At 47.0% G+C, this 24,525-nt stretch overlaps 1 protein-coding gene across 1 annotated transcript in view; it reads right to left on the bottom strand.

The window, feature by feature from the left end:
- LOC115091562 (transient receptor potential cation channel subfamily M member 2-like) overlaps nt 1-24,525 on the bottom strand; it is a 246,883-nt gene that overhangs the window by 40,848 nt on the left and 181,510 nt on the right. The window contains exons 21-22 of the mRNA XM_029601742.1: nt 23,716-23,848; nt 4,472-4,559 (exon numbers count right to left, since the gene is read on the bottom strand). Coding sequence (XP_029457602.1) covers nt 4,472-4,559; nt 23,716-23,848 — 221 coding nt within the window. The remainder of the gene's footprint in view (nt 1-4,471; nt 4,560-23,715; nt 23,849-24,525) is intronic.

The following is a 24,525-nucleotide window of genomic DNA, read 5'->3' as shown; positions in this document are numbered from 1 at the left end:
ATCAAATGATTCATCCCCCATGATTCCATGCACAGCAAGTGTCAGAGCTGGGATTAGAATGGAGGAACAAGGAGATCAAATGATTCATCCCCCATGATTCCATGCACAGCAAGTGTCAGAGCTGGGATTAGAACTGAGGAACAAGGAGATCAAATGATTCACCCCCATGATTCCATACACAGCAAGTGTCAGAGCTGGGATTAGAACTGAGGAACAAGGAGATCAAATGATTCATCCCCATGATTCCATGCACAGCAAATGTCAGAGCTGGGATTAGAACTGAGGAACAAGGAGATCAAATGATTCATCCCCCATGATTCCATGCACAGCAAGTGTCAGAGCTGGGATTAGAACTGAGGAACAAGGAGATCAAATGATTCATCCCCATGATTCCATACACAGCAAGTGTCAGAGCTGGGATTAGAACTGAGGAACAAGGAGCTCAAATGATTCACCCCCATGATTCCATACACAGCAAGTGTCAGAGCTGGGATTAGAACTGAGGAACAAGGAGCTCAAATGATTCACCCCCATGATTCCATGCACAGCAAGTGTCAGAGCTGGGATTAGAACTGAGGAACAAGGAGATCAAATGATTCACCCCCATGATTCCATACATAGCAAGTGTCAGAGCTGGGATTAGAACGGAGGAACAAGGAGATCAAATGATTCATCCCCAAGATTACACACACAGCAAGGGACAGAGCTGGGATTAGAACTGAGGAACAAGGAGATCAAATGATTCATCCCCAAGATTACACACACAGCAAGGGACAGAGCTGGGATTAGAACTGAGGAACAAGGAGATCAAATGATTCACCTCCATGATTCCATGCACAGCAAGTGTCAGAGCTGGGATTAGAACTGAGGAACAAGGAGATCAAATGATTCATCCCCAAGATTACACACACTCAAGGGACAGAGCTGGGAATGGAACAGGTCCCTTATGTGACAGACCTCCAAAGTGGGCCCTGCATTATTTTCTATGACCCTTGGAGAGAGTCTGGATAGGAGAGTCCCTTGACTTCTTTTCTTGAGTTTTAACAAATGATCGATGATGTTACTAAATGTTAACTAGGAAAGATTAGCTTCATGGAAAAGAATTGATAAGAATGTTACCTTGAACAGCCACTAGATGGCAGAGTACATGGTAGAAGAATATGATATGTGATGTAGTTGTTACTGGAAAGTTTGTGAGGTTTCTAAAGAAACTAAAAAGTCATGGGATAGGAGGCGATGTCCTTTCTTGGATTACAAACTGGTTAAAAGACAGGAAACAGAGAGTAGGATTAAATGGTCAACTTTCTCAGTGGAAAAGGGTAAACAGTGGAGTGCCTCAGGGATCTGTACTTGGACCGGTGCTTTTCAATATATTTATAAATGATCTGGAAAGGAATACAATGAGTGAGGTAATCAAATCTGCAGATGATACAAAATTATTCAGAGTAGTTAAATCACAAGCAGACTGTGATACATTACAGGAGGACCTTGCAAGACTGGAAGATTGGGCATCCAAATGGCAGATGAAACTTAATGTGGACAAGTGCAAGTTGTTGCATATAGGGAAAAATAACCCATGCAGAAGTTACACGATGTTAGGTTCCATATTAGGAGCTACCACCCAGGAAAAAGATCTAGGTGTCATAGTGGATAACACATTGAAATCGTTGGCTCAGGGTGCTGCGGCAGTCAAAAAAGCAAACAGAATGTTAGGAATTATTAGGAAGGGAATGGTTAATAACCTGGAAAATGTCATAATGCCTCTGTATCGCTCCATGGTGAGACCGCACCTTGAATACTGTGTAGAATTCTGGTCGCCGCATCTCAAAAAAGATATAGTTGTGATGGAGAAGGTACAGAGAAGGGCAACCAAAATGATAAAGGGGATGGAACAGCTCCCCTATGAGGAAAGGCTGAAGAGGTTAGGGCTGTTCAGCTTGGAGATGCGACGGCTGAGGGGGGATATGATAGAGGTCTTTAAGATCATGAGAAGTCTAGAAAGGATAAGTGTGAATCAGTTTTTTACTCTTTTGGATAACAGAAAAACTAGGGGGCACTCCATGAAGTTAGCAAATAGCACATTTAAGACTAATCGGAGAAAATTCTTTTTCACTCAACGCACAATTAAACTCTGGAATTTGTTGCTAGAGGATGTGGTCAGTGCAGTTAGTGTAGCTGTGTTTAAAAAGGTTTGGATAAGTTCTTGGAGGAGAAGTCCATTAACTGCTATTAATCAAGTTGACTTAGGGAATAGCCACTGCTATTACTGGCATCATTAGTATGGGATCTTCTTGGTGTTTGGGTACTTACCAGGTTCTTATGGCCTGGATTGGCCACTGTTGGAAACAGGGTCCTGGGCTTGATGGACCCTTGGTCTGACCCAATATGGCAACTTCTTATGTTCTTATGGAACTTGTATTGGGTGTGTCCTTTAAGGGCCTATGGGAGAAGGTTCTGCTAGAGGGAGTCTTCTGAGGACTATACAGAGCTATGGTTAAAGTCAGACAGGAGGAAATCTGAGAGATCTACACAAGGTTGAAGTGCCTGGGGAACCTCTCCTCAAGGAGAGGACTCTGCAGGGGCTTTCCTCCTCAGGAGTGGTGTTTCTCCCCAGGGGAAAGCAGCTTGGTGATCAGGATTGGATCCCACAGACTGAGGAGTGATATGAGGCCCCATCATATGTGAAAGGCCTAGAAGTGGAGAGGTTCAGGGAGATGTGATCGTGGGAAACTGGAGAACCCCTTGCAAATGCTTTAAGGAGAATTCTGGAGTCTGTCTGGGGAGGAGGCCAAGCTATCTTGTCCAGCAAAAGAGTCATTTTGTTTCAGACTAGTGAGTACTGATTAACTCAAGTCGATGTGAACATTGAGAGGAATGTGAGTAAGCAGAGTAATTTCCCTCCCTAGGATAAGAAGAATACAGTTGATTAGAAACAATTGTTCAGGTAGTATATATTGTAGCAGAGCTGCTATAACCTTACTGTAGGAACCTGAAGTCAAGATTGCAGGAAGGGAGAGCAGGCAGCCTCTTTCTGCAGGACTCTTGCGGGATGTTTTTAAGGCATTTTAGAAGTCTATTTCCATTGCAAGACTCCTAGGAAGCGCCTTGAGGGTGATTCTCCCTACTTGCTGTGGAAGGAGGTCTATTCTGTCTACAGATTACAAGAAAGCAGTATGTACCCCTGATGAAGAAAGCGGCATAGGAAGGTCTTTCTAGCACTGATGGAGGGTCCTGGAAAGAGGAGAAAGAAGATAAAGCATCTTGGAGAAGCTTAGATGAGAGACAGAACCCAGCATGGAGGGAGACAGTAAAGATAACACACATTATATGCTCCTCCAGCACTGATCTCATTGGAGGAGACAGATCCCAGCACAGAGGAAGATGTAACGCTACACGGTAAGACAGTACATACAGCACGTGTTACCTGCTCCTCCAGCACTGATCTCACTGGAGGAGACAGATCCCAGCACAGAGGAAGATGTGACCCTACACGGTAAGACAGTACATACAGCATGTGTTACCTGCTCCTCCAGCACTGATCTCACTGGAGGAGACAGATCCCAGCACAGAGGAAGATGTGACCCTACACGGTAAGACAGTACATACAGCATGTGTTACCTGCTCCTCCAGCACTGATCTCATTGGAGGAGACAGATCCCAGCACAGAGGAAGATGTGACCCTACACGGTAAGACAGTACATACAGCATGTGTTACCTGCTCCTCCAGCACTGATCTCAATGGAGGAGACAGATCCCAGCACAGAGGAAGATGTGACCGTACACGGTAAGACAGTACATACAGCATGTGTTACCTGCTCCTCCAGCACTGATCTCATTGGAGGAGACAGATCCCAGCACAAAGGAAGATGTGACCCTACACGGTAAGACAGTACATACAGCATGTGTTACCTGCTCCTCCAGCACTGATCTCATTGGAAGAGACACAGAGGAAGATGTGACCCTACACGATAAGACAGTACATACAGCATGTGATACCTGCTCCTCCAGCACTGATCTCAAACGAGGAGACAGATCCCAGCACAGAGGAAGATGTGACCCTACACAGTAAGACAGTACATACAGCATGTGTTACCTGCTCCTCCAGCACTGATCTCAATGGAGGAGACAGATCCCAGCACAGAGGAAGATGTGACCCTACACGGTAAGACAGTACATACAGCATGTGTTACCTGCTCCTCCAGCACTGATCTCATTGGAGGAGACAGATCCCAGCACAAAGGAAGATGTGACCCTACCCGGTAAGACAGTACATACAGCATGTGTTACCTGCTCCTCCAGCACTGATCTCATTGGAGGAGACACAGAGGAAGATGTGACCCTACACGGTAAGACAGTACATACAGCATGTGTTACCTGCTCCTCCAGCACTGATCTCAATGGAGGAGACAGATCCCAGCACAGAGGAAGATGTGACCCTACATGGTAAGACAGTACATATAGCATGTGTTACCTGCTCCTCCAGCACTGCCAATCGTTGTTCCATCAACTGAGACTGTTTCACCTGATGCATCTGAAGCAAACTCATCATCATGCTGACCCTGAGAAATCATTAGAGAAAAATATGATCTCCTTGTGCTGACCAAAGTACAGAGACAAGGGAATAGTGACATTTTAGCACATAGATCTTGACTTGAGAGCAGAGGAGACCTAGAGAGAGACAGATAGAGAAAGGGAGAGAAACAGAGGAAGGAGAGAGGAAGAGAGATGACAGAAATGAAATGCTTGCTGTATACAGAGGACCTGCTCATTTTATTCCCAACCCCAAAAGGTCTAAAAGAGAACCTAAACCTGCTGGAGACCTCCTGCTGGGCCCTAAATTAAACCTGAAAAAGACAAAAATTAGGATTTTCTGGAGTCCAGAAATGACTGGCTGATAGGAGGATATGTGCAAGTGCCAGGTCCTGGACTCTGGGAACCCAGCTTACCCTGAATTTTAATGCAGGGAGATGGAAGTGACCAGCTATGGACAATTTTGCAGTGAAGAAAAAAATTAGAGATGGCAACAAAAACAAGGAAAAATAAAGTGGAGAACATTAAAACAGGATCTAGAAGCAGTCGTGGAAGAAGTTTATGTTCTTATGTTCTAAGGGGACACTCCTTGAAACTAACAACCAGCAGATGTACAATAGGGATGTGAATCGTTTTTTGACGATTTAAAATATTGTCCGATATATTTTAAATCGTCAAAAAATCGTTAGGGCCACGATACAATACCAATTCCCCCGATTTATCGTTAAAAAATCGTAAATCGGGGGAAGGGGGAGGGCAGGAAAACCGGCACACTAAAACCCCCTAAAACCCACCCCCGACCCTTTAAATTAAATCCCCCACCCTCCCGAACCCCCCCCCCCAATGCTTTAAATTACCTGGGGATCCGGCGGTGGTCCAGAACGGCGGCGGTCCGGAACGGCCCCCTCAATAGAATCGTGTTGTCTTCAGCCGGCGCCATTTTTCAAAATGGCCGCCGCAAAATGGCGGCGGCCATAGACAAAAACGATTCGACGGAGGAGGTCGTTCCGGACCCCCGCTGGACTTTTGGCAAGTCTTGTGGGGGTCAGGAGGCCCCCCCAAGCTGGCCAAAAGTTTCCTGGGAGTCCAGCGGGGTTCCGGGAGCGATTTCTCGCCGCGAATCGTTTTCGTACGGAAAATGGCGCCGGCAGGAGATCGACTGCAGGAGGTCGTTCAGCGGGGGTTCCGGACCGCCGCTGAACGACCTCCTGCACTCGATCTCCTGCCGGCGCCATTTTCCGTACAGAAAATGGCGCCGGCCATACGCGTATGGCCGGCGCCATTTTCCGTACGAAAACGATTCGCGGCGAGAAATCGCTCCCGGAACCCCGCTGGACTCCCAGGAAACTTTTGGCCAGCTTGGGGGGGCCTCCTGACCCCCACAAGACTTGCCAAAAGTCCAGCGGGGGTCCGGAACGACCTCCTCCGTCAAATTGTTTTTGTCTATGGCCGCCGCCATTTTGCGGTGGCCATTTTGAAAAATGGCGCCGGCTGAAGACAACACGATTCTATTGAGGGGGCCGTTCCGGACCGCCGCCGTTCTGGACCACCGCCGGATCCCCAGGTAATTTAAAGCATCTGGGGGGGGGTTCGGGAGGGTGGGGGATTTAATTTAAAGGGTCGGGGTGGGTTTTAGGGGGGTTTAGTGTGCCGGCTCACGATTTTAACGATTTTTCACGATAGTTTACACACCCAAACGGCAACAATACGATTCCCTCCCCCTCCCAGCCGAAATCGATCGTTAAGACGATCGAGGACACGATTCACATCTCTAATGTACAACAAATTGTTCTCACTCAGTGCACTATTTATTTATTTTATTTATTTTAATTTTTTATATACCGGCATTCGCGATGGGAGTCGCATCATGTCGGTTTACAATTAACAGGGTGTGACAAGAGGAGAAAAACTTAGAACATTAACATGTGATATAAGAAGAAATAGCAGTCACAATAAAACAGGGACATAAAGTAACTTGGAAAGTAAGGAAAGCGATAGAAAATTAACAATGTGATAAAAAGAGTAACAAGGTAATATACCATATATAATAAATTTATATAACATAATAAAATATAATATATAATATATAACATACCATATATATAATATACCGTATATAATATACCGTATATAATAAAAGCAACATAAAAAACCTGCTCATTTAATGAGAAATAACATTATGGAGTTGTTAGAGTTTATGTTTACCCTGAGGGGAGGTCTTAGTTGATTTGGTTGAGAGAAAGTTCAATTTGTGTCTGGAAAGGCTTTCATAAATAACCAGGTTTTGAGTCTTTTTCTGAATGTAGGAAGGCAGGGTTCCTGTCTCAGTTCTGGTGGGATGGAGTTCCACAAGGTAGGTCCTGCTGCAGAGAAAGCCCTGTCTCTGAGCGTTGTATGGTGAAAGGTTTTGGCAGGTGGAACCTGTAGTGAATCTCTGTATGACTCTCTGATAGGTCTGGTAGAGGTATGTTTTTTAAATGGTATTTGGAGGTTAAGCGGAGAGAGTTGATGGAATGCTTTGTAGATGATGGTGATGGACTTGTATAAGATTCTATAGTGCACTGGCAGCCAATGTAGGTCTTTGAGAATCGGAGATATGTGTTCTCTTCTTCTTGTGTTTGTCAAAATTCTGGCCGCCGTGTTCTGAACCATCTGGAGAGGTTTAGTATGAGAAGATGGGAGACCTAATAGAATGGAATTACAATAATCTAACTTAGAGAAGATTATTGATTGCAGAACTGTTCTGTAGTCGTGGAAATGGAAAAGTGGTTTAATTCTTTTTAAGACGTGCAGTTTATGAAAGCAGTCTTTAGTGGTTTGATTAATAAAAGATTTAAGATTTAGCCGATTATCAATGATGGCTCCTAGGTCTCTTACGTGTGATGTTTGAAAGCCGGATGGAGGATTTGCGGTGAGATAACTGTTTTCGGGGGAAATTATGATGAGTTCAGTTTTTGCAGAATTTAAGATTAGATTTAGACTAGAGAGGAGGTTGTCAATATTTTGAAGGCAATTTTCCCAGATTTTAATAGTTTTAATAAGGGATTCTTTGATAGGGATGACAATCTGGACGTCATCTGCGTATAGAAAGTATTTGAGGTTCAGATTGGTTAATAGTTGACATAGGGGTAAGAGGTAAATATTGAAGAGCGTGGGGGAAAGAGAGGAGCCCTGAGGAACTCCCAGAGTGGAAGGATAGAACTGTGATTCTTTGTTATGTATTTTGACTTTATATCCTCTGTTTCCCAGGAATGATTTGAACCAGTCTAGTGCAGAGCCTGTTATTCCGATGTTCGCTAGTTGATTTATGAGAAGGGAGTGATTCACGGTATCAAAGGCTGCCGATAGGTCAAGGAGTATCAGCAGGTAGGCGAGACCTTTGTCGAGGCCCATGATGAGGTAATCTGTCAGAGATATGAGAAGTGATTCTGTACTTAAGGATTTCCGGAAGCCGTATTGAGTGGGGAATAAAATCTTGTGATCATCGAGGTATTCAGATAATCTGGTGTTGACTAATTTTTCCGTAACCTTAGCTATAAAAGGGAGGTTGGAGATTGGGCGGAAGTTGGAGGGCTCTTTAGGATTTAGATTAGGTTTTTTTAGTAGAGGTTTGATAGAGGCAATTTTCAGGTCATCTGGATAAACTCCTTGGGCTAAGGAACAATTGATGATGTCAGTCAAGGTTTTGGCAATGGTATCAGGTATTAGCAGCAGAAGTTTGGAAGGGATATGGTCAAATGGGTGAGATGAGGGTTTCATTTTCTTCAATATTAGCATAGTCTCAGATGTTGCAATGGGTTCGAAGGCTTGTATAGCAGTGTCTTTGCAGTGATGGTGGTATGTGTTGAATGGAGCTAGGGTATTCGGTTTTAGTAGAGATTGCAGGTTGGAGATTTTGTTACTGAAGTAGATGGCTAGCTCCTCAGCTTTTTTGTGCGCTTGGTTGAGAGGAATGTCGAAGGAGTTGACTTGTGTTAAGTTCGAGACGTAAGTGAAGAGGGCTTTTGAATCGAAGATGAGGTGGTGTATCTTGTGAGCATAGTAGTCCCTTTTTGTTTTTAACGTGGTGCTCTTGTATGTATGAAGCGCGAGTTTGTAGGCTGATAGGGAGGTCGGAGATGGTGCTTTGCGCCATTTATTTTCTTTTTGTCTAAGGGAATGTTTGAGTTTTTGCAATTGTTCGTTAAACCAGGGTTGTCTTCTGGATGCATTATGTTTAGGTTTTTTTGTTGCCAGAGGGCAGAGTTTGTTTGCTGCCGATACTGTGATGTTAGACCATGATTTGAGAGCAGAGTTAGGCGTGGAGATGTCTATATGAGGGAGTTCTGGGACAAGGTGTTCGTGAAGTTCATTTGAAGAACAAAGGTTTCTGTAAGTAAATTGAGGTTGAGGATCGTGTTTGATGCTTGATTGATCCAGCGAAAATGTGGTAGAGATTAGTGCATGGTTTGACCAGGGGACTGATTGGCATATGGGTGGTGCTGAGTGTGAGATGCCTGAGTTTACAAAAATGAGATCCAAAGTGTGTCCTGCTCTGTGTGTGGGATTGTTGATTAACTGTTTGAATCCCATGGCAGTCATGGCGTTTAGGAAGGTTTCACAGTTTGTAGAGGGAGAGGGGTCGTCAACATGTAAGTTAAAATCTCCCAAAATGATGGCTGGAGACTCAAGGTTTATGTTAGTAGCTATAATTTCTAAGATGGGAGAGGTGTCTGAATCCAGAAGTCCCGGAGGGGCGTAAACTAGAATGATTTGTAGCAAGTCTGATTTGAAAAAGCCGGCTTCAATTTTTGTAGGAGAGTGTACTGGGAATTGAGTAAGTCTCAGCTCTTTTTTGGCTGCAAGGAGAATACCCCCACCCTTTTTTTCTGTCTGGGAATAGAAAAGAAATCATGGGTTTCAGTTGGCAATTGGTTTATTAGTGCGGTGTCCGTATGTTTTAGCCATGTTTCCGTTATTGCGCAGAGGTCGGGTTTCATGTCCAGTAGAAGGTCATTGAGTATTATTGTTTTTTTGGTAAGAGATTGAGCGTTGAATAAAATCAGAGAAAAAAGAGCTAGGCCTAGTGTCTGTGTGAGGGGGGAAATCATGATAGGAATGAGTGATTTATAGGTAGGTGGACGTGAAATCATAGACGTATTTCTTATGAAAAATGACCTTTGTTGGAGAATTGGAATAGGGAGGCCAATATGCATAGTGGCTTGTGGTCGCAGGAAAGCTGGTTAATTTGTCCGAGAGGAGGATTGTCTGTACAGTTTGATGAATATTGAAAGAGTGCTGAATCCTCGAGTGTTGGATGTGGAAAGGATGATCGCTGGATGATTGCTGGTGTGGAAGGATGAGCGCTGGATGATTGCTGGTGTGGAAGGATGAGCGCTGGATGATTGCTGGTGTGGAAGGATGAGCGTGGAATCTGTTGCCAGAGGATGAGATCAAGGTGACCAGCATAGCAGGGTTTAAAATAGGGTTGGACAAGGTCCTGGAGAAAAAGTCCATAATAGGGATGTGCAGAGGGACGCCATACGTTGCATTCGTGATTCAGATTCGTCGGGGAGCAGATAAGTTCATTCGGCCGTATGGCGCCCCGTTGCGTTAATACGGGGATTTCTATTCGTGCCCCAGCTAAAATTAAAATTAACTACAACCCCCCACCCTCCTGACCCCCCCAAGACTTACCAAAACTCCCTGGTGGTCCAGCGGAGGGTCCGGAAGACATCCCCTGCACTCACACCCTCGGTGCCGATTTCATCATGGCGCCGATAGCCTTTGTCACAGGGGCTACCGGTGCCATTGGTCAGCCCCTGTCACATGGCCATCGGCGCCAACTTGTGCTCCTACCATGTGACAGGGGCTGACCAATGGCACCGGTAGCCCCTGTGACATAGTATGGGCAAAGGCTATCGGCGCCATTTTGAGTATTGGCATCGGACGGCCGGAGTGCAGGAGGTCGCTCCGGGACCCCCGTTGGACCCCCCAGGGACTTTTGGCCAGCTTGGGAGGGCCTCCTGACCCCCACAAGACTTGCCAAAAGTCCAGCGGGGGTCCAGGAGCGACCTCCTGCATGCCAGCCATCCGATGCCAGTACTCAAAATGGCGCCGATTGCCTTTGCCCTCACTATGTCACAGGTACCGACGGTCGGCCCCTGTGACATAGTGAGGGCAAAGGCGATCGGCGCCATTTTGAATACTGGCAGCAGATCGCCTTTGCCCTCACCATGTCACAGGGGCCGACCGTCGAGTACCGAGGGTGTGAGTGCAGGGGATGTCTCCCGGACCCTCCGCTGGACCACCAGGGAGTTTTGGTAAGTCTTGGGGGGGTTCAGGAGGGTGGGGGGTTTGTTTAAACTTTTATTTAGGTGGCCGTATAATTCGGGGAAGATTCGTGTATTTGTGGGGAATCGCGATATGTTTCGCTTCCCCATGAATACTACGAATAGTGCAATATACGTTGTGGATCGCCAATACGGCGAAAACGAATGCACACCCCTAGTCCATAACACATTATCAGTCAGGTAGGATAAAGGAAAATTGAGTCTTACCTGGTAAGTCCCACAGATCAGTCCAGAGGAGTGGGTGTTTCTCCCAAACCAGCAGGTGGAGACAGAGAACAAAAGCTTCACTGTACCATAGTACTTAAGCTAGTGTGCCACCTGCAGTCACTCAGTATAAACTATATCGAAGTAAATGAGCAATCCAAGCTACTCCCCACTATCAAAACAAGAAACCTGAACAGGCAAGAACTCTGACATAATTCTACACAGAAGAGAGCAGTCTTCAAACCTCCATGGAGGGGACCCTGGACTGATCTGTGAGACTTAAGGAACAGAACGTAGCAGGTAAGAATCAATTTTTCTTTCCTCTTCATCCCCAGATGAGTCCAGATGAGTGGGATGTACCCAAGCTCCCTTAAACTGGGCAGGAATTTGAAAGAGTTGCTTGTAGCACACTTTCACCAAAACTCATTGAGTCCAGAGCTCGAACATCCAGCCTGTAATGCTTGGTAAACGTATGCAGCAAAGGCCAAGTTACCACGTGACAGATTTCCTGCAGCAACACCAACTTTCATTCAGCCCAGGATGCAGCCTTCTCCCTACTAGAATGAGCCCAAAGTTTAACGGGATCTGGCAAACCCTTGCCTATATAAACTGAAGCAATTGCCTCCATTAATCATCGGGAGATGGTTGCCTTTGATACCTTTCCCCCCTTATTTTGTCCTCCAAACAGCACAAACAGATGCATTAGTAACCTTTAAACCTTGTTGGATGTGACATTTATCCAACAAATGCAGTTCCTGTGTCAGAGGATTCGACAACCCAGGTAACTCTACCAACTGGCTCAAAGGAAAAGTGGAGACCACCTTAGGTAGAAAAGAAGAAACTGTGTGGAGAGATAGTCCTCCTGTATCTGTGATCTGAAGGAAAGGATCCCTATACAACGATGCCTGTAGTCCCGAAATCCACCTCGCTGAACAAATAGCTATCGAAAAGAGCGTCTTTAAAGTGCGGTCCTTTCTCAAGCGCTGAAAGGGCACTTCACATAAAGCTCACCAAACCAAATTAAGTCAGCACAGGGGACCTACCCTCCGCACCAGAGAATACAAGTGCTTCACTCCTTTAGGAAACGACCAAGTCTGGGGGCGAAGCCAAAGGAGAGCGATGCAATTTCACTAAAGTCATTACTTGCACCCTAAGGGAACTGAAAGCTAAACCTTTCTTCAAATCTCTCTATAAAAAAGGGACAGACGCCCAAGCCAGAGAGACACACCCCCCCCCCCCCCTCCGCTCAATACACCGTTCCTCAAATACCTTCCACACTCAAACATATGCCAAGGAAGTTGAGGTCCTCCTTGCCTGAAATAAGCTAGTAATCACCTCTTCCAGTATTGGGACCTCTTTACAGTATTGGGACCCTTACTGTTCAATATATTTATAAATGATCTGGAAAGAAATACGACGAGTGAGATAATCAAATTTGCAGATGACACAAAATTGTTCAGAGTAGTTAAATCACAAGCAGATTGTGATAAATTGCAGGAAGACCTTGTGAGACTGGAAAATTGGGCATCCAAATGGCAAATGAAATTTAATGTGGATAAGTGCAAGGTGATGCATATAAGGAAAAATAACCCATGCTATAATTACACAATGTCGGGTTCCATATTAGGTGCTACAACCCAAGAAAGAGATCTAGGTGTCATAGTGGATAATACATTGAAATCGTCGGTGCAGTGTGCTGCGGCAGTCAAAAAAGCAAACAGAATGTTGGGAATTATTAGAAAGGGAATGGTTAATAAAACGGAAAATGTTATGCCTCTGTATCGCTCCATGGTGAGACCGCACCTTGAATACTGTGTACAATTCTGGTCGCCGCATCACAAAAAAGATATAATTGCGATGGAGAAGGTACAGAGAAGGGCTACCAAAATGATAAGGGGAATGGAACAACTCCCCTATGAGGAAAGACTAAAGAGGTTAGGACTTTTCAGCTTGGAGAAGAGATGACTGAGGGGGGATATGATAGAGGTGTTTAAAATCATGAGAGGTCTAGAACGGGTAGATGTGAATCAGTTATTTACTCTTTCGGATAGTAGAAAGACTAGGGGGCACTCCATGAAGTTAGCATGGGGCACATTTAAAACTAATCGGAGAAAGTTCTTTTTTACTCAACGCACAATTAAACTCTGGAATTTGTTGCCAGAGAATGTGGTTAGTGCAGTTAGTATAGCTGACTGTGTTTAAAAAAGGATTGGATAAGTTCTTGGAGGAGAAGTCCATTACCTACTATTAAGTTCACTTAGAGAATAGCCACTGCCATTAGCAATGGTTACATGGAATAGACTTAGTTTTTGGGTACTTGCCAGGTTCTTATGGCCTGGATTGGCCACTGTTGGAAACAGGATGCTGGGCTTGATGGACCCTTGGTCTGACCCAGTATGGCATTTTCTTATGTTCTTATGTTCCAAATAGCCTTTCATTGTCAACTGCCTCCACTCTAAAGTCAGGCCATGAGATAAAAGTGATCCAAGCAAATTGGGCCTTCATGAAGCAAACCAAGAATATGTCCCAGCCTCAAATGACCATTGAACACCAGGCTCAACAGATCCGCACTTTCTGTGACTAGTTTCGATCCATCATAGGACCCTGCCAATCAGTGGCCACAGAGGAAAAACATACAACAGTATCCTGCATGGCCACTGCTGGGAGAGAGGGTTGAGACCCTCTGCTGCTAATTTTCTTCTGTAACTGAAGAATCTTCGAGCCTTGACATTGCCCCTCGACTCCATAGATCCACCGAAGAAACTCCCCACCTTGACTGAATAAGACATTTCCTCGCTTGACAATTTCCATTCTCCATTGTGTGCCTGCTGAGAGAGTCCACTTGCACATTTTCCACCTCTGCCACATGCGACGTTGACATGTGGATCAGAAGATGACGTTCTGCCCACCGAAAGAGCTCCTGGGTCCTTGTGCCACCTTGATGATTAATATATGCCACCGCCATTGCGTTGTTGGATAGAACTTGTACTGCCTGATTGTGGATCAACAGAAGAAAGGTGATCATAAAAAAATGAATGGCTCTGGTCTTGAGACAATTGATGGACCAGGATGCCTCCATCAATCACCAATGTCACTGTGCTGGTTGCTCCCAACAGATGGCAACCCATCCCATCAGACTGGCATCTGTGGTCACTACAACCCAATCCAGGCCCACTCCCTTTTCCAAATTGGCCTGAAAAAGCCACCAAGACAGACTTGGCCTGTCATCCTCAAGAAGGGGCAGATGGCACTCAAAATCCTCTGTCTGAGGATCCCAGCCTGACAAGCACCCCATTCTTTCAGTTTGCCAGATTTACTTGCACCTCAGGACTCGTACACTGTTCTTTGTTTTTTGGCTTTTTTCCACTCACCTGTTGTTACAGCTTTTAGTTACCTTTTTTGCAGATATATTTATTAATATCTATATTTGTGTGTTGAAATTCGCCCGATATTTATTTCCTTGACTTCATTAATGTATTTAAATGCCTATAGTGAGCCGCGGGAGGCATTTCCGGTGTTGCGGTGATGAGCGCTACGACGTCTTTCTGTCCTGCACTTCTCTGGCATTTATAGAACTTGAGATTAAAGTTTTCTATGTTGGTAAGTGTATTTTTGGTGCACTAAGCCTGCCCTGCTCATTAACTTTGGTTCCACATTTGAAATGCTTCTTCTGCTTTCTTCATGCACTGAGTTACTGTGTATCTCCCTATTTGTGGCTTTTAGTTTCATTGTGCCTGTTACTATGTTGCCTGAACGTGATATTCAGTTTTGTTTTAAGAATCACAGTGCTTAAGATACTCAATAGGTTATTCCAGTAATATTCATTCATTGCAACTGGTTTTGTTGTGCTTGTTTTTTAGCACAAACAGTGAAGGTGTTTGCTGGACGCAGGCTACCTTGGCATCTCCTGCTATAGGTATTTATTTACATTTTTAGGTGCACACTCAATTATGCTATGCTAAGTTTTGATTTTATTTCCACAATTAATATTATCTATACATTCTCATACTTGAAATCATACATTCAGTAGTTTGAGTTGAATGAAAGTTGTCATCTTTTGTTTTTTAAGTACATTTTGACATTATTGTATGTCTTTATTTTTTATTATATTATCATTTTTTAATGATTTTATAATGTGTTGGTATACATGGCTTTATATGTCTTAAATGTTTGACATGTTTTTCATGTATTTATATGTTTTATTGTTTTTACATGTGTTTCATTAGCCCCTGAAGCAGCTCTTTCCAGCGAAACTCGGCCGCAGTCGAGCTTTTTTGATGCATAGCGCGGAATAAAGAATCCTTGCTGCTCACCGGTTCTTTTTTGCAAAGTAGGCAAGAGCATCCCAAGGGGGGGGTGGGATTCCCAGCAACCATCCAGCGCAGTGGGACATCGCCAGTCACCTGCCTGTTTCAGGGGTGACCAGCAAGCAAGGGTGCACACCCCATGTCAAAGACACACAGGTTAATCCAAAGGTTCGCACGAAGGGACCATGAACGTGCGCACGGGAGGGAAAAGGGGAGCTCGGTCGCAGGGCATTTCAACCCCACACGGCTAGGGGGGCGGAGGGGAGAGGAGGGGGCATTAGATCGATTAGCACAATAGGTAGACCAGGTTAGGAGATGAAGGGGCGGATTTTAAGAGCCCTGCTCGCCTAAATCCGCCTAAATCCGGGCGGATTTAGGCGAGCAGGGCCCTGCGCGCCGGTGAGCCTATTTTACATAGGCTCACCGGCGCGCGCAGAGCCCCGGGACTCGCGTAAGTCCCGGGGTTTGGCGAGGGGCGTGTCGGGGGCATGTCAGGGGCGGGCCCGGTCGGCGTGGCGTTTTGGGGGCGTGTTGGCAGCGTTTTGGGGCGGGCCCGGGGGCGTGGTTACGGCCCGGGGCAGTCCGGGGGCGTGGCCACGCCCTCCGTACCCGCCCCAGGTCGCGTCCCGGCGCGCTAGCGGCCCGCTGGCGCACGGGGATTTACTTCTCCCTCCGGGAGGCGTAAATCCCCCGACAAAGGTAAGGGGGGGGCTTAGACAGGGCTGGGCGGGTGGGTTAGGTAGGGGAAGGGAGGGGAAGGTGAGGGGAGGGGAGGGCAAAAGAAAGTTCCCTCCGAGGCCGCTCCGATTTCGGAGCGGCCTCGGAGGGAACGAGGGTAGGCTGCGCGGCTTGGCGCACGCTGGCTATACGGAATCGATAGCCTTGCATGCGCCGATCCAGGATTTGCGCGGCTACGTGCGTATCTACTAAAATCCCGCGTACTTTTGTTTGCGCCTGATGCGCCAGCAAAAGTACGCCAAATCGCGCGGTTTGAAAATCTACCCCAAAGGGTCCGGTACAGAGTCAGGGAGCGAGCAGGAGCATGCAGAAGCACAGGGGTCTTCGAAGAGTTTACCTCAGGCGGTTCTTCCAGGAGAGGGCCACGATATAAAAAAAAGAAGAAAGAAGTTGTAGACACGATCATCCATTAGCCACAGCTGTCAGGCATGCGCAGCAAGACCCAGAGCAGCCGTAAGGGCTGCGGGGTAATAGGAGTGTGATGGGGTCAAGGGGTTAAGTCCTAGCGGTGCGGGCTGGGCCTTGGGTGTCGGAAGGCGCACGTAGGGATGAACAGGGTCGACAAGCAACGAGCGCGCAGACGGAGGCGTAGGCCTTTGTTTTACGGAAGGTCTGATGTCCACAAGGCGTGCGGCTGAGAGTAGATATTTTCAGGAGCCGGGGTGGAAGGGTAGTGGGCAGCCAGGCCAGGATAGTGTGGTCAGCAGTGGTCAGCAGTGTTTGGCAATGGTGGGATGCTGCTGTATCGAGAAGCCTCTGGCAGCATCGTGCAATGGTGAGGGTGAGTGCTGTGGCTCGCAGGGGCTGTCAGTGAGCCACAGACTCAGCAGTCATTATACTGCAAATTCAAATGGTCCGAAGGGTGTGGATGACTTAATGTCTGTTTGCTGGAGAATGTGGAGCTGCAACAGGCTGTAAGCTTGGTATAGTCAATGAGGGGGCAGGCACAGAGGTGCAAACTGCCATAGTTTTAAAATGTCTTAAAGCTATTTAGGTGAGATTAGTGAATTAGATATATTAAAATAATCCTGCTTGTGATGTCTATACTATGCTCTTGTACCATGTCTACATTTTGCTTCAATGTTCTCCTCTGGTGTCATTACAAAGTTGCTTAAAAACAAGTTTCAAACACAAACTCAAAATTTACCAAAACAACCAAAACGTAGAGCACCTCCTAGACCTGTGATTCCCAAACCTGTCCTTAGGGACCCCCAGCAGTTGGGTTTCCAGGATATCCGTAAGGAATATGCATGAGATAGGTTTGCATTCACTCCCTCCATTGTGGATTCCCTTAAACCCAACTGGCTGGGAGGGGTCTCCGGGATAGGAATAGGAGCCACTGCCCTGGACCCTATCAAACTGTGCCTGAGTAAAGAGCAAGCTGCAGGAGTCGTCAGCAGGTTTCAGACCTCCACGGGAACGGCACGCTAGCAGAATAGCTCATGTGCAGAACACATTCACAGCCAGGGACAGAAAACAGACGTGGGAACCCCAGGGCCCCAGTGAGAGAGAGAAGCAGGAGCCCGGGCAGACTGCACTGCAGGAAGGAAAGGCTGAGCTACAACACTGGGCAACAAATTTTCACAAAAGTCATGTTACGGAAATGAAATTAGTCAATTCTTATACATTTCCATGTGCTAAACACGAATGTGACTGTGAAAATGCAAAATTGGCTCTAGTTTTTTTGTAATATGCAATAATATAATTACATCTTGAATTGTATGCCAATAGTAGGAGACCTACGGTTAATACCGTTTGAAAAATGAAGTCATAGACTACGTCTTAGATTTCTTTGCTTGTCTCTTGTACACCTGTTCGGGAGCATCTCTGCGGAGGGTCCAGCAGTAGTCAGCCAGCAATATTTCAAATGCTCACCCTTTCTGACTGGGCTTCATATAGTGCACTGCTGACGTCAGCTTACTCGGCAGCAGCATGGCAGTAGAGCTGCATTGCATCAGAAAATGATGTCATAAACTCTGGATGATGTGTGCATGATGGTATTATGCAATATGATGCAATATTACATCGTTCTAGGCTTATTTACAGTCCTAGTGGATAAATTTACACGACTAAACATAGAAAGCGAACTATATTAAATATCTTCAAAACGAGAGCCAATAAAAACTTTTCATGGTCATATTCGTGTTCAGCACATCAAGATACTACAGAGTAGGACCTTTTTAGGTCAGTAACACTTTCATTGTTGCCCAGTGCAATCAATTCAAGAAGAGAGCAGCAACGTGAGGTGTCAATGAAAAGGACAGGAGACCCTCGTGAAGGAAAAGCTCGAAACGCGGGAATCCAAGAGTCCACTCAGACCTCCTTCCTAGCCAATAAGAGCCTTCCCTTCATGTTTCCTGCGCCAGAGCAGTGGGCTGTGGATATGGACAGAGATAATGGCGGTAAGGGAAATTTTGGGGAACACCGTTGGAAAGCTTTGAAGCCACAGCAGGGCAGGCGTTGCAGACTGTATTGGGTACATGAATTATGCAGCACCGCCCTTAGATAAATCAGGAAAATGGGACGAGATCTCACACTCACTCACTGGCAGGCCGATGAAGAACAGTGCACTCCGGTGGAGCGCACTGTTAACCCGCATTTGGACGTGCGTTTTTGACGCGTGTCCAGCCCCCCCGAAACTAATAGCACCCGCAAGATGCAAATGCACGTCGATGGCCCTATTAGTTATTCCCGCGCGATTCAGAAAGCAAAATGTGCAGCCAAACCGCACATTTTACTCTCAGAAATTAACGCCTGCCCAGAAATTAACGCCGGGGAAGTGCACAGAAAAACTGCTTTTCTGTGCACCCTCCGACTTAATATCATGGCGATATTAAGTCGGAGGCCCCAAAAGTAAAAAAAAAAAAAAAGTTAAAGTTAAAAAAAAAAAATTTTAAATCAGCCTGCAGCCCGCGGCCTGCAGCCTGCAGCCCGCTCAGTTTTGCCGGCGTCCGGTTTCCGAACCCGTGGCTGTCAGCGGATTTGAGAACAGACGCCGGCAAAATTGAGCGTCAGTTGACAAACCCGCTGACAGCCGCCGCTCCTGTCAAAAAGGAGGCGCTAGGGACGCGCTAGTGTCCCTAGGCCTCCTGTTACCGTGGGCCCTCATTTGCATAGGCCACCCTCCTGAATCGCGCGCCCCAGGAGAGTGGCCTGTGCGTGCGCTGGGAGAGCAGGCGCTCGCAAGCTCCACCATGCGTTTTTCTGAATTGGCCTGAAAGAGAAAGACCGCCACAAGTATTTCTCCCAAACCATCTTCTATCAATACATACAGTGTAATGCACACACACACACCCTGCTGCAAGACTCTGGTGCACATGGGGGCTGTTGGTCTTACAATGCATCCTTCCTGCCCTGGCTGCAGGGAACCCATGTCTGGCACACAGCATGAGACCCGAGAGAGCCAGAGACGTGGGTGGCCTGGAAGAGAGGGAGCTAGAGAGGCAGGCAGAAAGGGGAAGAGGGAAAGAGAGCTCAGCTCCTGCCAGGCAGGAGCAGCACAAGTCTCCGGGATGGAGCTGATGGGGTCAGCCTGGGCAGGGGCACTTAGCAGGGTTAGGGGGAGTGAAGAGGATGCTCTGATGAATTCATTTCAGGTATAATGATAACACTTATTTTTATAGAGATACTGGATGTATGGAGCACTGCACAATGCTGATAAGTGTACAGGTATAATAAACCCATGCCGCAAAGAGCTTGAAGTGGATACCTGAGGCAATGGAGGGTGACGTGGCTGCCTAGGTTCACAAGGAACAACAGTGAGATAGACAGGATTTGAACTCTGGCTTTGCTGGTTCTCAGCTCATTGCCCTAACCAAAAGACCACTCTATCAATACCATGCATATTCCCTGGGGAGAGAGACTGCCACGCATCATACCCCTGCATGGTGTTGCATGGGGGAAACATGAATTGCAGATAGAATGGTGAATAGAAGGGAGAAGTATGGGTTGCAGTCTGCATAGCATAGGGAGCAGAGAAGCAAGGATCGCAGTCTGCACAGTACAGGGTGGGGGAAGCACAGGTGGCAGGCTGCATGGTCTAGGGAGGGGAGAAACATGGGCGGCAGTCTGCATGGTGTAGGGAGGGGAGAAACATGGGCGGCAGTCTGCATGGTGTAGGGAGGGGAGAAACATGGGCGGCAGTCTGCATGATGTAGGGAGGAGAGAAACATGGGCGGCAGTCTGCATGGTGTAGGGAGGAGAGAAACATGGGCGGCAGTCTGCATGGTGTAGGGAGGAGAGAAACATGGGCGGCAGTCTGCATGGTGTAGGGAGAGGAGAAGCAAGGATAGCAGTCTGCACAGTACAGGGTGGGGGAAGCACAGGTGGCTGCATGGTCTAGGGAGGGGAGAAATATGGGAGGCAGGCTGCAAGGTATAGGGAGGAGAGAATGACAGATCGCAGTCTGCATGGTATAGGGTGCAGGGAAGCACGAGTGGAAGTCTGCATAGTGTAAGGTGGGGAGAAGCAAGGGAAGAAGTCTGCATGGTTTAGGGAGGGGTGAATCACAAGTCACAGTCTGCTCTGTTTAGGATGAGGGGCTAAACAGGTGGATGTCTGCATGGTAAAGGGTGGGGAGAAGCACAGGTATAAGTTTGCACAGAGTAGGGTAGGGGAGAACTACTGGTAGCAGTCTGCATGGTGTAGGGTGTAGAGAAGCATGGAGGAAGTCTTCATGGTGTAGGGTATAGAGAAGCATGGGGAAGTCTTCATGGTGTAGGGTGTAGAGAAGCATGGAGGAAGTCTTCATGGTGTAGGGTGTAGAGAAGCATGGGGGAAGTCTTCATGGTGTAGGGTATAGAGAAGCATGGGGGGATGTCTTCATGGTGTAGGGAATAGAGAAGCATAGGGGGAAGTCTTCATGGTGTAGGGTGTAGAGAAGCATGGAGGAAGTCTTCATGGTGTAGGGTGTAGAGAAGCATGGGGGACGTCTTCATGGTGTAGGGTGTAGAGAAGCATGGGGGAAGTCTTCATGTTGTAGGGTATAGAGAAGCATGGGGGGAAGTCTTCATGTTGTAGGGTATAGAGAAGCATGGGGAGAAGTCTTCATGGTGTAGGGTATAGAGAATCATGGGGAGAAGTCTTCATGGCGTAGGGTGTAGAGAAGCATGGGGAAGTCTTCATGGTGTAGGGTATAGAGAAGCATGGGGGAGGTCTTCATGGTGTAGGGTATAGAGAAGCATGGGGGAAGTCTTCATGGTGTAGGGTATAGAGAAGTATGAGGGAAGTCTTCATGGTGTAGGGAATAGAGAAGCATGGGGGGAAGTCTTCCTGGTGTAGGGTATAGAGATGTATGGGGGAAGTCTTCATGGTGTAGGGTATAGAGAAGCATGGGAGAAGTCTTCATGGTGTAGGATGTACAGAAGCATGGGGGGAAGTCTTCATGGTGTAGGGTATAGAGAAGCATGGGTGGAAGTCTTCATGTTGTAGGGTATAGAGAAGCATGGGGAGAAGTCTTCATGGTGTAGGGTATAGAGAATCATGGGGAGAAGTCTTCATGGCGTAGGGTGTAGAGAAGCATGGGGAAGTCTTCATGGTGTAGGGTATAGAGAAGCATGGGGGAGGTCTTCATGGTGTAGGGTATAGAGAAGCATGGGGGAAGTCTTCATTGTGTAGGGTATAGAGAAGTATGAGGGAAGTCTTCATGGTGTAGGGAATAGAGAAGCATGGGGGGAAGTCTTCCTGGTGTAGGGTATAGAGATGTATGGGGGAAGTCTTCATGGTGTAGGGTATAGAGAAGCATGGGAGAAGTCTTCATGGTGTAGGATGTACAGAAGCATGGGGGGAAGTCTTCATGGTGTAGGGTATAGAGAAGCAGGGGGAAGTCTTCATGGTGTAGGGTGTAGAAAAGCATGGGGGAAGTCTGCATGGTGTAGGGTGTAGAGAAGCATGGGGGAAGTCTTCATGGTGTAGGGTGTACAGAAGCATGGAGGAAGTCTTCATGGTGTAGGGTGTAGAGAAGCAGGAGGGACGTCTGCATGGTTGTAGGGTGAGGAGAAGCATGGGGGAAGTCTGCATGGTGTAGTGTGTAGAGAAGTATGAGGGAAGTCTTCATGGTGTAGGGAATAGAGAAGCATGGGGGGAAGTCTTCATGGTGTAGGGTATAGAGAAGCATAGGGGGAAGTCTTCATGGTGTAGGGCGTAGAGAAGCATGGGGGGAAGTCTTCATGGTGTAGGGTGTAGAGAAGCATGGGGTGAAGTCGTCATGGTGTAGGGAATAGAGAAGCATGGGGGGAAGTCTTCATGGTGTAGGATATAGAGAAGCATGGGTGGAAGTCTTCATGGTGTAGGGAATAGAGAAGCATGGAGGGAAGACTTCATGGTGTAGGATATAGAGAAGCATGGGTGGAAGTCTTCATGGTGTAGGGAATAGAGAAGCATGGGGGGAAGTCTTCATTGTGTAGGGAATAAAGCATGGGGGGAAGTCTTCATGGTGTAGGGAATAGAGAAGCATGGAGGGAAGACTTCATGGTGTAGGATATAGAGAAGCATGGGTGGAAGTCTTCATGGTGTAGGGAATAGAGAAGCATGGGGGGAAGTCTTCATTGTGTAGGGAATAAAGCATGGGGGGAAGTCTTCATGGTGTAGGGTATAGAGAAGCATGGGGGGAAGTCTTCATTGTGTAGGGAATAAAGCATGGGGGGAAGTCTTCATGGTGTAGGGTATAGAGAAACATAGGGGGAAGTCGTCATGGTGTAGGGTGTAGAGAAGTATTTGGAAAGTCTCCATGGTGTAGGGTGTAGAGAAGCATGGGGAAGTCTTCATGGTTTAGGGAGGGGAGGATGAGGTGTAGGATGAGGGGCTTAACGGGTGGATTCTGCATGGTAAGGGGTGAGGAGAAGTACAGTTGTAAGTCTGCACAGTGTAGGGAGGGAAGACGCACAGGTGTAAGTCTGCATGATGTAGGGTGGGGGAATGCATGGATGGCAGTCTGCATTGTTTAGGGAGAGAAGAAGCATGGGTCGCAGTCTGCACAGTATAGGGTGGGGGAAGCACAGGTAGACATCTGCATGGAATAGGAAGAGGAGAAGCACAGGTGGCAGTCTGCATGTTCTAGGGAGGGGAGAAACACAGGTGTCAGATGAAGAGAAGTATGGGTGGCAGTCTGCATGGTATAGGGAAGGGGGAAACATTGGAGGCAGAGTGCAAGGCATAGGGAGGGGAGAATGACGGATCGCAGTCTGCATGGTATAGGGTGCAGGGAAGCATGAGTGGAAGTCTGCATACTGTAGGGAGGGGAGAAGCATGGGGGAAGTGATGCATGGCATACGGTGGGGAGAAGCACTGGTCACAGTCTGCATGGTGTAGGGTGAGGGGAAGCATGGATGGCAGTGTGCATTGTTTAGGGAGGGGGAGACACGGGTTGCAGTCTGCACAGTATAAGGTGGGGAGAAGCATGGGTGGCAGGCTGCATGTTGCAGAGAGAGGAGAAGCATTAGTGGCAGTTTGCATGATATAGGGAGGGGAAAAGCACAGGAAGCAGTTTGCATGATGTGTGGTGGGGGTGGACAGGCACAGGTGGTAGTTTGCACGGTGTGTGGTGGGGGTGGACAGGCACAGGTGGTAGTTTGCACGGTGTGGGGATATGATGGGGTCGTTCTTACTTCTCAGATGTGTCTTGGATTTTCTGGTCAGTACTCTGGCTCTGTTCACACTCCTCATTCAGGAGGTAATTCTCTCTCATGTAAGCTTCCCAGTTGAGGATTGCCCTGGTCTCCGTGTCATCCAAATGGTGCACTGTCAGAGGGAGCACAGTATAAAGATAAAGTGATTTTCCATGCAGTGCCAGAGGTTCCTCTTCCACTCTATCCCCTACCCCCACCCTTACCAGTCCAACCTCATTGTGAAAAAGCTGAAATACTTTTGTAAATAAACTGAGCCCTCCTCTCCAGAATCAGTCTTCCCTGAAAAGGAAGTAACCCCTCCAAAGCCATCACAAATCAGTGCACTGAAATCAACTGTTTCCTCCTCAGATACTTCCTTATAAAGAAACTGAGCACCTCCCCATGAAATAAGAACATTTCCTTAAAATATATCCTATAGGAGCACCCTGAAAGCAGAATCTCCTTCTGTCTATGCTGAGCTCTCCACCCTCTGTGAAAAGAGAGAGAGAGGGAGAGAGAAAGAGATCTCCACATTTCTCCTCTCCTCACTGATCCAGAAAGAGTGAGAGAGATCCCAACACATCCTAATCTCAATAATCTATAGACAGAGAAAGAGATATCGATCCCAACACTTCTAATCTCACTGATCCAGAGGGGGAGAGAGATCTTCACACTTCTCCTAATCTCAGTGATCCATAGAGAGAGAGAGAGAGAAAGAGAGAGAGATCCTAACACATCCTAATCTCAATGATACAGAGAGAGAAAGAGAGATATTGATCCCAACACTTCTAATCTCACTGATCCAGAGAG

This window comes from Rhinatrema bivittatum, chromosome 5 (assembly GCF_901001135.1).
Source record: "Rhinatrema bivittatum chromosome 5, aRhiBiv1.1, whole genome shotgun sequence".
Taxonomy (NCBI): domain Eukaryota; kingdom Metazoa; phylum Chordata; class Amphibia; order Gymnophiona; family Rhinatrematidae; genus Rhinatrema; species Rhinatrema bivittatum.
The sequence above is the reverse complement of the archived record's forward strand: the minus strand, read 5'-3'. Positions and strand labels throughout refer to the sequence as shown.